This window comes from Engystomops pustulosus, chromosome 9 (genome assembly GCF_040894005.1).
Source record: "Engystomops pustulosus chromosome 9, aEngPut4.maternal, whole genome shotgun sequence".
In the NCBI taxonomy this organism is placed as follows: Eukaryota; Metazoa; Chordata; class Amphibia; order Anura; family Leptodactylidae; genus Engystomops; species Engystomops pustulosus.
In genome coordinates, this window is record NC_092419.1 from 82,135,451 (window position 1) to 82,148,134 (window position 12,684).

General features: G+C 38.6%; 1 protein-coding gene and 1 long non-coding RNA gene across 2 annotated transcripts in view; one reads left to right on the forward strand and one right to left on the reverse strand.

The window, feature by feature from the left end:
• Nucleotides 1-12,684, reverse strand: part of AR (androgen receptor) — a 221,469-nt gene that overhangs the window by 20,422 nt on the left and 188,363 nt on the right. Inside the window, exon 5 of the mRNA XM_072124472.1 lies at nt 1,061-1,205. Within this exon, the coding sequence (XP_071980573.1) occupies nt 1,061-1,205 (145 nt within the window). The remainder of the gene's footprint in view (nt 1-1,060; nt 1,206-12,684) is intronic.
• LOC140077369 (uncharacterized) lies at nt 118-5,793 on the forward strand. The gene is made up of 3 exons (XR_011849775.1): nt 118-185; nt 4,198-4,312; nt 5,712-5,793. It is a non-coding gene; the product is annotated as an uncharacterized lncRNA (long non-coding RNA).

Sequence of the window (12,684 nt, forward strand, 5' to 3'; positions counted from 1 at the left end):
CTTTCCCAGGCACAACCGGGATCTACAACTAATATACTGTGTATATATATATATATATATATATATATATATATATATGATTTGCATTCAGATAAATATTTGCAGAATTGTGTGTTTCAGCTTGACAGAGCAGTTGTTTCCTTGTGTTGCGGCTTCTGTGCCCCATTCTAGCGGCTGTGGGTCAGGTTGGTAATGCCACACTGTTTGTTATTTACTTTTTCATATTATATTGATTTTTCCACGTATAAGCTGTTATGTGTTCCTCACGTCTCTCCACACTTAATTTTTTCCCTCTCGCTTACTTCTCTTACAGTCTGTCTCCCTTAACTCTTCCTTAATCCTCTGTCTTCAGCTTCTTTGCACACACTTTGCTTTTATGTTATTTTCACTCCAACCTCCTCCGTGTGTGCCAGGACCTGTTTTCCCTGTCCCAGAGAACACAAATATCCTCCCTGTCAGCACAGTTGACACTTTTTCTGCTTAAAAGTTACCCCCATGGTAATAAATAGATGATCCTCACTCATCCAATGGAAATAGTGAGTAGCCTCTGTATGGTTTATGAGGTATTGTTGGTAAACCTAAAGTAAAAACCTGAACAAGGATTAGCACCCTACGCAGACTCAGGTGCAAGAACTATTGCGCACAGGAGCTATGGAGTCTTGAATATCAGGGCACCTATAAAAATAAGGGAGTTCAAATGTTATTACTGTATGTCTGCTTCCAATCCCAATCAGTCTTTACAAGGAAGCTGAATGATTCTTAACTAGATCCAGATTTCGGAAAGTATACATCTTGGCTGGGAGGGGGTACAACGAGAAACAAGATGGAGTCAGAAGAGAGGATGTTGGCACGTAATGCTAATTTATCAGAGTGGTAAATGGCTCTGACTGGCAGGAGACATGAACGCTGGAACATAAATTCAATTCATCTTTACTCTTACAATAACACAAGAATAGAAATTCCTGTTTATAGACAAGGTTTATTTTACCTTAAAAGACAGTAAACACATCGCCATGGCCTGCAGGACACATGTTACAATACGGTTATACTGTGTACTCACTCATTGAACACCAGATCTGGGGCAAAGTAAAGCATCCGAGAGTTGACATTTTTAAAGGACCTCCATCCCATGGCAAAGATCATAAGGCCCATCCAGGAGTATTGTATGACTGTCATTTGGTCGCTTACATGCAGGTTACGGAAACCTAAAAAATGGAAAAGAAACATATCTAATATTCCGATATCGGTCAATGACAATGCAGCAGGGTATGGAGATCTGTTTTAGGTAAAGTATAAAGTACCCACACCTGTTTAGGAACAATACATATGATGCTACACAACCTCAAGTTATAGCCATTTATTTATGCTCCGAGGTGTATTGTTCATTGTTTATATATCTAACCCTTCCTGACCTACCTGGGATCTAAACGGTATTATAAAACTGCATTGATAACAAATGTTCAATAGTATATATTATATTCGCGACATCCAGTATTTAAGATGCAGTGATTTTGGGAATAAGAAGCCCCACCCTAACACATGCACTTAGGAAATCTACCACCAGGTTGAACGATTGTAAACCAAGCATACTTACATGCTGGTGTGTTCCACTCTGGCAGGATCTGCTCTTCTTTTTAGCTTTTTATGCCCTTGTTGTTTTTTTTTTAATAAAAAAAGGTTTTAACCCCTTAAGGACGCAGCCATTTTACAGCTTAAGGCTCAGCCCGATTTTTTGGATTCTGACTTGCTTCGCTTTATATGGTTATAACTTTTGAACACTGTTACTTATCAAAACGATTCTGAGATTGTTTTTTCCCCACATGTTGTACTTCATTTTAGTGGTAAATTTTGGCAGATAAGTTTTGCGTTTATTTACAAAAAAAAGAAAATGTGATGAATTTTTTGAAAAATTTGCCATTTTCGAAATTCTAAATCATCACGTTTTCAGGCAGATAGATTTACCAGCTAAATAAGTTGCTGAATAACATTTCCCATTTGTCTACTTTACATTTTCATAATTTCTGAAATATCTGGATAATTTATTTTGATGTCACGCGGCTTGCAAATAGAATATCGCTTTTCCGGATTTTCAGAATTGACTATTTTGGGGATAAATACAGTTTTGAATGAAATTTTACATATTTAGCATCAAAACCCCCTATATAACCAACCCATTTTCAAATCTGCACCCCTCAAGCTATCAGAAACAGCTTTTACGAAGATTGTTAACCCCTTGAGATCTTCATAGTAATTGAATCAAAATGGAGGTGAAATTTAGAATGGTCATATTGTTCCCTTATACGTTCATTTAGCACCAAAATTTACACATTTCCAAAATATAAAAAGAGAAAACCCACCATACAATTTGTTCTGCAATTTCTCCTGAGTGCAAAGACCCCCCACATGTGGCTGTGACTTGTTTTATGGGGGCACAGCGAGGCGCAGAAGGGAAGGAGGGCGCTGCAGCTGCCAGGAATTTAGTTTCCTCATTGGCCCCTTTTGAAGGCTATAAAATTTTCGCTTTTTCGTTATTGGGGCCATGTGACGGCATTTTTTTTGCGGGATGAGATGCTTTTTCCATTGTTACCATTTTGGGGTTGGTATCACCTATTGTTGAAAATTTAGGAACTTTTTTTGAGGGCAGGAGTAGAAAAGCATCAATTCTGTACTGGATTTTTGCCTTTTTTTTTTTTGGTGTTCACCGTATAGACTAATAATCATGTTATCTTTATTCTATGGGTTGATACGATTACGGGGATACCAGACATGAATATATTTTCTTACGTTTTACTAAATTTGTCAAACAAAACCCTAATGTGGGGAAAAATCTATAATTTTTGTATTGCCATCTTCCAAGTGGCATAACTTTGTTACGTTTTTGGCTACGGAGCTGGTTGATGGCTTGTTTTTTGCGGGACATGTTGTACTTTGCACCAGTATCATGTCTGAGTACATATGGTTTTTTGGTCGCATTTTATATCATTTTTTGTGGGATTGAAAAGGTAAAAATCATAATTTTTGGAGGGTTTATAACAGTTTTTTTTTACGGCGTTTATCGTGGGGGTTCAATAATGATTTACTTTTATTCTACGGGTTGTTACGGACGCGGTGATACTATATATGTGGGGTTTGTGTTATGATTTAGACTTTTTTTTTGAGTTATATGTCTCTTTATATGTTTTGGGGGTTTGGGGCATTTTTAGTGATTTATGACTTTATTTTTTTATTGAATAACTTTTTTTTTTACTTTTTCACTTTTATACCATGGGACATGAAGAAGCAATCTTCTGATTGCTTCTTCATGATAATATTCTGCAATACTCATGTATTGCAGAGTATTATCAGTGTCAGCCTATACACTTGCATAGGCTGGCACTGTGCCAGTAAGATGACGTCACAGACGCCATCTTACTGGCAATTCTTGCTAGTAACTCTGGGGTCCAGATCGGACCCCAGAGTTACTATAGCAACGATCGGCGCCCCCCGAAAACGGTTCGGGGGGGCCGATCGTGGGGGAAAGACCCCCCAGATACTTGTTAGATGCCGCGGTCGCGCTGACCGCGGCATCTAACGGGTTAAGCACCCGCGATCGGAGACAACTCCGATCGCGGGTGTTACACTGGGGTGCCGGCTATTAGTTACAGCCGGCACCCCGTGTTTCCCGATGCCGGTTCGGCTCTGATCCAGAGCCGAGCCGGCATAGGAGCCGTGGCGGATATATCCGCCACTGAGCGCTAAGTCACTGCGCTCCGTGGCGGATATATCCGCCGCGGAGCGCGAAGGGGTTAAACATTTATGCAAATAAGACTCATGGGCTCTGTGCTCCATAACTTTTAAATGAGCCTAGAGCAACTGAGGCACATTTGCATAGTTTTTAAGGCCTTTTTTGTAAAACAAAAACAAGGGGCCCACACCAGTATGTCAGTGTGCTTGGTTTACAATTCTTCATGGTGGTGGTAGATTTCCTTTAAGGTAGAGGAGTGCTACCAAAAGGCATTAAGCCACACCTTTACGGCTACAATAACAATACATGATTTACCAGCATATTGATGTACAAGAATTATCAAAATATATAAAAGATACTGGGGCTTATTGTGCACAGATTGTGCAAAGTTTATGAATCATATGTATGGAATATATTCTTGGACTAAGCATGCTTTCAAAACACTACAGTAACTGCAATTTCGCAATCTTCAGGCAGATGTTTCGCTGGACGGAACGTGGATCATGATCTTCAAGTTAAAGGAAAAAAATATTTTGCAGAAGGAGATGAATTTATTAGCTGAGGAAAAATCTGCCCTAGGTTTTATGTGTATGTTTCTTTTTCTACACTGTGCCATAAATTGCGCAAAAATTTATAAGAGAGGCGCAGATGGTGTTTTACACGTGAGATAAATCTATTCCTATCTGTATAGGACTCCCTTGTATGTTGTGTGTCTATTTTATGTTCTACTGAACAAGTGGTGTAAGATTGTGCAGTATTTTGTCTGATTTCAGACTTATATTCATAGATAAAAGAGAAGCCTAGTGTACACAGGTTAAGGCCTCACACACAGGAACCAGAACTCTCAGCCATCCCGGATTTGGCGGGACAGTTCCGCTTGTCTCAATGTGCCCCGTTTTGTCCCGGATATCTCCTCTGAGCGACCCCTCCTAGACCTGATGCATGCAGACTTACAGAGCAGACATTAGGACCTGGAGAACATCCTTTCTCACCTCAGACTAGTCAACACTTTGTAACTAGTAAATTCTGAACTACTATATAAGAACACAGCACAACTTAGAATAGAAAATATACTGGTTAATCTCCCTACTTAAACTACTGACACAGAAAAACTGAGATAAGCTGCATGATTTTTAAACTGGATAGTGACATTGGGGCAGATTTACTTACCCGATCCAGTGGCGCGTTCTCTGCGGTGGATTCGGGTCCCGCCGGGATTCACTAAGGTAGTTCCTCCGACGTCCATCAGGTGGCGCTGCTGCGCTGAAGTCCCCCGAGGCCCGCCGGAATGCACTGAAGTTCACCGGCCTATACATGGTGAAGGTAAGCGCGAGTCCCATGACACTTTTTTTAAAAAAAAATGCGGCGGTTTTTCCGAATCCGTCGGGTTTTCGTTCGGCCACGCCCCCCGATTTCCGCCGCGTGCATGCCAGCGGAAATATTCGGGTAACACGTCGGGAAAACGCGAATCGGGCCCTTAGTAAATGACCCCCAATAACTCCATCTACCTCATGAACAAGAATTTTTTTAAAAAAAATGTAGTAATAAAAGTGAAGTTTTAACAATATGACATGACTAGTGGGTTTCAGTGAGGTCTCTATAGACCTTTTGTGCACTTTTGTAAACACAGTACTAGCGGTACATGGCACTGCACCCTTAACCCCTTCAGGACGTAGCCAGTTTATAGCTTATGGCTCAGCCCCATTTTATGTATTCTGACTCGCATTGCTTTATATTGTTATAACTTTTGAACACTGTTACTTATCAAGTGTTTTTAAGGGTTTTTTCAGCACTCTTTGTACTTCATTTAATGGTAAATTTTGGCTGATAAGTTTTGTGTTTATTTATAAAAAAAAATTAAAATGATGATTTTTTTTTTAAATTGCCATTTTCAAAATTCAAAATGATCTTGTTTTCAGGCAGATTGATTAACCACCTAAATTAGTTGCTTATTAACATTTCCCATATGTCTGCTTTACATTTTCAGATTTTTTGAAATGTCTGGATAATTTATTTTGATGCCATTTGGCTTCCAACTCGAACATCAGCTTTCCGTATTTTCAAGGAGATTTCAGAATTTACTTATTTTGGGATCATTATTGTTTGTAATGAAATTTGAAATAAATTCTATTAGAAACCACCTATATATCAACAGATTTTCAAATCTGCACCCCTCGAGCTATCAGAAACATTGTTTAGGAGGATTGTTAGCCCCTTGAGATCTTCATAGTAGTTAAATCAAAATGGAGGTGAAATTTAGAATGGTCCGATTTTGTTGGAAATACATTAAAATAGCCTAAAATTTACACGTTCACAAATAATAAAAAGGGAAAACCCATCTTAAAATTTGTTATACTATTTCTCCCGAGTATTGAGACACCCCACATGTGGACGCAACATGCTGTAGGGGTGCACAGCGAGGCACAGAAGGGGAGGAGGGCCATGCATTAACCAGAGAATTTTGTGGTTTTTTGTTGGTTCAGGGCACATTTTTTTTGTACTATAAAATATTTGTTTTTCCGTTAATGTTGCCATGCGAGGGCTTATTGTTTGTGGGATGAGATGCATTTTTCAGTAGTACTAATTTGGAGTGGTTATGCCCTATTGATAAAAAAAAATCTTAATTTTTTTTGTGTGTGCGTGTGTGTAGGTGTTGTAGAAAAAACATCAACGCTGTAAATGCTGTTTTTTTTTCACCATATACCCTAAGTAATAATTTAGATTTATTCAACGGGTCAGTATGATTACTGCAATGACAAATCTCTATATTTTTGCTTCCATTTTACTAATTTTGTACACTAAAACCCCATTAGTGGAAAAATCTATAATTTTTGCATCACCATTTTCCAAGTTGCAATACTACATATGTGGGGTTTTTATGGTGATATTCGCTTTTTTATTGTATATGCAAGTGTAATATGCAATGGGGCTTTGGGGCTTTTTGATTTAATTTGTTTCTTTTGTAAACCTTTTGTAAACCTTTTTTTTAACTTTTTGACTATGGGACATGAACAAGCAATCATTTGATTGCTTGGTCATTATAATACCCTGCAATACTGATGTATTGCTGGGTATTAGGACTCTCATCCTATGCTGATGCATAGGCTGACACTGGGCTGCTAAGGTCCCGTATGTACTGGGCAGGGGAATGATTGTACTGGCCAGGGGCTAGGTGTATTAACGTATTACTGGGGGTTGGTGGCTGTTGTAAATATATTAATGGGGGATTGGCTGCTGGATATAGATGTATTACTTGGGGGTTGGTGGCTGTATGAAGATGTATTGCTAAGGGCTTGGCGGCTGTATGTAGATGTATTACTGGGGGGAAGCTGTATACAGAGGTATTACTGGGGGGTTGGCAGCTGTGTGGAGATGTATTACTGGTAGGATGCTCGATAGCAGAAAGATGTGTATGTATGCTACATTCTGTGGGGGCATCCACCAGATTTTGAACCCAAGGGCCCCCCACCAACCTTAATCCGGTCCTGTGTGTAATTGCAAGATAAGCTGTTGTTTTCATTGGTACCATTTTGAGGACTGTTCAACCTTTTGATCACTTTTTATTAAATTCTATATATAATGTAAAATGTAAGAAAAGTGGTGTTTCTGACATTTGGGCTGTTAAATTTTCTGTTATAGGATTCACCTCTGAGAATAACTGTTTTCATATTTTTATAGATCGGTCATTTTGGGATGTGGTGATACCTAACTTGTTTGTGATTTTTACTGTTAATTCAAATTTATATTAATTGAAGGGAAAGGAAGGTGATTTGAATTTTTAGGTTTTTAATTATTTTTTAGACCCTCTAGGGTACTTTAACCCTAGGTTTTCTAATCAATACTACCATATACTGCTATGCTACTGCTATACAGTATAGTACTATATGTGGATTTTGCACATGATCTGTCACAGTGTGCCACAGGTATATTATATGAGATCTCCAGAAATGTCAAGTCTTTCATAGCAAGACCCCAGGCTTTCATAGAAACTGTCACTCCTCGATGACCTCATGTGCCACCCCCAGCACAAATCGTGGATGTTTGCTGCGCCCTCTTTGGTGACGTTGAAGTACTTTATGATGCAGCAAGGAGTTAAAGGTCATCTACTATCAGAATCATTGGTTGTCTAATCGATAGTAACATATATACCATAGTAGTGTATGGGGATTTTGCACATGAGATGAGTATGAGATGACTGTGTCCTATATTTTATATTCCTCGATTAAAATATTCTCTTTCATGGAATTTGGTATGCAATACTATTACTAATTTTCCCCCTGTCGGAGCAATCCCCCTAGATGTATTCAGGGGCCTATTATTTAATCCATGTCCGACCTGGGAAAGATTTCAGCTATGGTCTCTAGAGTCTAGAGACTAGAGTAAATACATTGCTTTAATACCCCACCCACCCTGATCCGTCACAACCAAGAGTGGCCAGGGGGTGGAAATCGGACAAAACTGACGGGAAGGCAGTTAGATGCCTTGTCTGCCAATATATCGTGCAATAACTTCAGTATTTTTCAAACATCACAGTATACTGGATTCAATCCCAACTATGTATTAAGTTAACATTGTACAATCCATTAGTAAATGGTACCAACAAGTAAACTATGTTCTAATACTGACACTATTGTGGATCTACATCTTCTAAGTATAGCTCAGCATCAGGTGGTGCCCAGGCATGACTACAAAACGATTAAGCCAATATTATTTTTGGGATAGACTCATTTCCTTTTTCACCATTTCTGTGAATGATCTCTGTATACACAGAGAATAGTACATTGTGTTACTCAGTGTTTTAGTTTAAATGCACTGCTCCTCTGAAATGATATTATCTTTGGGAATAAAATACAAGAGGCCGTTTAACCAATTTACAATACAATTAATTATCACATTTACAAGTCTCTCCTCAGAGAATGAACATAAAACTGATTTTTTTGTCTGTACCGGGACTCTGATCATCTTTCATACAGAATATTTTGCTTTCCAATAACTGATTTTTACTTACATAAATGTGTAAAAAAATTGAAAAATGAGTTTAACAAATCTACCTTGCAGAGCATGTCGAAGGAAACTTGCTGCATATTACATTACATGTATTAAGTGCAGATATTCATCCTCAAAATCTGCGACATAATAGGGCACTGTTATAGACACGGTGCAGATTGTTTCCGTTCAGAAACAAACTTGCAGTCATATTATTAGTCTGCAAGATGTCAATTACTGCAGCAGATGTTAGTAATGCAGATTTTCCTCACTCTTGAATAAGGGTTAAGAAAAAAAAGGACAGACACTTACCATAACCGATTTCCCATTACTCAAGTACTTTTTTTTTTCAACATTTACACCTACGTCTGACCAGAAGTTCTTTGTCCTCATCCAATAAGTGTCCTCAACAGGGGACAACGCAAAAAGTGAAGTCCAGTGGGAATCAGAAGTGACATCCTTTGTCTGAAGAGGCCACCTAGACCGATCCCAAAGATGTATCAGCAGATAAAGAGCTTCCCACGATTGACCTCCATCTATGGTTTGGACAAATGTCCTCATCTACAGAAGCCGCTTCAAGTGTCTTTTATTAGCTCTTACCATTATGTGCCCTGTATATTTTTATTTTATGATTATGTGAAACCAAGCAAACCGAATCCACTGCCCTTGTCAGGTTCATTAACATCACACTAAGCATCACCTACTTTGGACAATAGGGAAAACATATTGGTGGCTGTTACAAAATGCACAGGCAACATATGTCCTTGGGGGAGTAAATCTGGGAGCGTCTCTTGTTGAAAAGAACCCGGGCGTACCAGTAGATCATAAATTAAACAACAGCATGCAATGTCAATCAGCTGCCTCTAAAGCCAGCAAGATCTTGTCATGTATCAAAAGTGGTATGGACTCCCGTGATAGGGATGTAACATTACCACTATACAAGGCATTGGTTTGGCCTTACCTGGAATATGGTGTCCAGTTCTGGGCACCGGTCCACAAAAAGGATGCCCTGGAGCTGGAGAGGGTTCAACGTAGAGCCACAAAACTGATAAGGGGTATGGAGGGTCTCAGTTATTAGGAAAGATTAAAACAACTAGATTTATTTAGTCTGGAAAAGAGACGACTACAAGGGGACATGATTAATTTATATAAATATATGAATGGTCCATACAAAAAAATATGGTGGTAAATTGTTCCAGATTTAATCAAATCAAAAGATGAGGGGGCACTGTCTCCGCCTGGAGAAATCAAGGTTTAATCACCAAAGGCACAAGGGATTTTTAACTGTGAGAACTGTGGAATAGACTGACTCAGGCGCTGGTCACAGCAGGGACAGCAGAGAGCTTCAAGAATGGTCTAGATGCCTTTTTACACCTAAATAACATTGATGGTTATGTTATATAGAATTGTTTCCTATAAATCTCTTCCTCATCCAATATCTTCCCTTCCTTGGTATAAACTATGACACTAAAATCTGTCTAAAAGTAAGAGTGCTCTTAGTTGCCCATGGCAACAAATTGCAACTCCCCTTTAAAATATTCAAGAGCACTGGTAAACTGAAAGCTGAGCTGTAATTGGTTGCCATGGGCAACTTAAAACATCATTTCTTTTAGACAGCTTGATAAATCTGCCCCTTTGATACTATGAAAATAGTTATCTTTCTTTTTTGCTTTGGGTACATACTGAAGTTTGCCTTTGCTCTTTGCAGTACTAACATTTGCTTATGCTAACGTTGGATGCTGGAGGCGCATTGTTATAGATCCATAGCAAATTATCCATATACAGGCGGTCCCCTACTTAAGGACACCCGACTTACAGACAACCCATAGTTACAGACGGACCCCTCTGCCCACTGTGACCTCTGGTGAAGCTCTCTGGATGCTTTACTATAGTCCCAGACTGCAATGATCAGCTGTAAGGTGTCTGTACTGAAGCTCTATTGATAATTCTTGGTCCAATTACACCAAAAATTTTGAAACTCCAATTGTCACTGGGGCAAAAGAAAAAAAATTGTCTAGAACTTCCATTATAAAATATACAGTTTCGACTTACATACAAATTCAACTTAAGAACAAACCTCCAGACCCTATCTTGTATGTAACCCGGGGACTGCCTGTACTGCAATACTACAAAGTAGTAAAAAATAAGTAAAAAAGTTAAAAAAAAAATAAAAATTTAAATCCCCCCTTTCCCTAGAACTAATTTATGAATAAATACTTAAAATCATAGAGATGTTTGGTATCTCTACATGCCAAAAGTCCCAAACGATCAACATACATATAAGGCCGTCGTGGGGACATATATGGCCGCAAATTTGCAGGCGAATATATTCCCCCATAGAAAGCTATGGCACCGTACTGCACTGTATATGGGCCGTATGTACAGCCATGCAGCGCTGCTTCTTATGGAGAGGGGAGGGGTGAGTGGCACTCGCCCTTCCTAATCGCCAGTGCGCCGCCGTATGCTCGACTGGCTACAGCCATGCAACCCAAAAGTGGTTATTCCTGGTAGTGACCCTAAAACTTCTGAAACACAATTTTTTCGCCATTTTGCAATGAATAAAAAATGTAATAAAAAGTGATCAAAAGGTGCTACAGACTGGTAGCAATGAAAACATTATCACATCCTGCAAATACTGTAGTATGGCAGTATATGGAAGGATCAATCAGACAACCTAGGGTTAAAGTACCCTAGGGGGTCTGAAAGATAGTAAAAATAAAAAAAGTTTAAAAATATTTAATTTTATTAAAAAAACCTAAAAATTCTAATCACCCCCTTTCCCTATAAGTCATATAAATATAAATAAACTGTAAAAATCATAAACACATTAGGTATCCCAGTGTCTGAAAATGCCCGATCTATCAAAATATAATAACGTTTTTTCACTGCGATTAACCCCATAATGGAAAATAGCAGCTAAAGTTGAAAATGGTACCGTATATTTCAGCGTATAAGACGACCCGGTGTATAAGACGACCCCCCTACTTTCCTGTTTAAAATATAGAGTTTAAGATATATTCGCCGTATAACGTCCAACGCATACAAAACACCGGTAAAAATTAAAAAAAAAAAAAACAGATTTGAATTTAACATGGTCCTTTTTTTTTAATGTAAATTCTTATGACATGCAGGTATACAGCAGGAAAACTGTCGCTCATAAACATAAGGCATACAACAACAACATTATCCAGCAATATGCAGCAAAGACTTACCGGCTATGGAGAGGGCTCAGCCCGTGAGCCCTCTCCATGCACCGGGACCCGCCGTATAAGACGATTACCGGCGTATAAGACGACCCCAGAGAAGACAGAAGATTTTTCTGTCTTCAAAAGTCGTCTTATACGCCGGTATATACGGTACTGTTTTGCCATTTTGAAAAATATAAAAAATTAAATAAAACGTGTTCAAAAGGTCGTACAGTCCTAGTAAATGGAGCATTGAAAACGTCATCAAAAGTTGCAAAAAATGACACCAACCACAGCTCTGTACACCAAAGTATTAAAACGAATTTTTTTCTTTGTACAGGAGATTTTAATTTTTGTAATTGTATGAAAACATGATAAAACCTATACAAATATGGTATCTCCGTGATCGTACTGACCCAAAGAACGACGTAGACAGGTTATTTGGGGCGTACAGTGAAAGCCGTAAAATCCAAGCCCTCACAAAAAAATCCTGTCACTATGAATTGCAATTTGTTACGCAGACAAACAAGCCCTCACACAGCACAGCTCTTTACATGATAAAATAAAAAAGTTATAGATTTTTGAAGGTGGGGAGTGACAAAAGAAAGCGCAAAAAAATGAAAAATGGCATGGTCCTTGAGGAGTTAAGGGGATGATGGACAAGCAATTGATTGCGTGTTCATATCCCATAGTGGGACTAGTTAAAAAAAGTAAAAAAAGGGTTAAAAATTAATCAATCAATAAATAAAAATGGCCCCAAAGTCCTTTTATATGAAAGTGACATATATT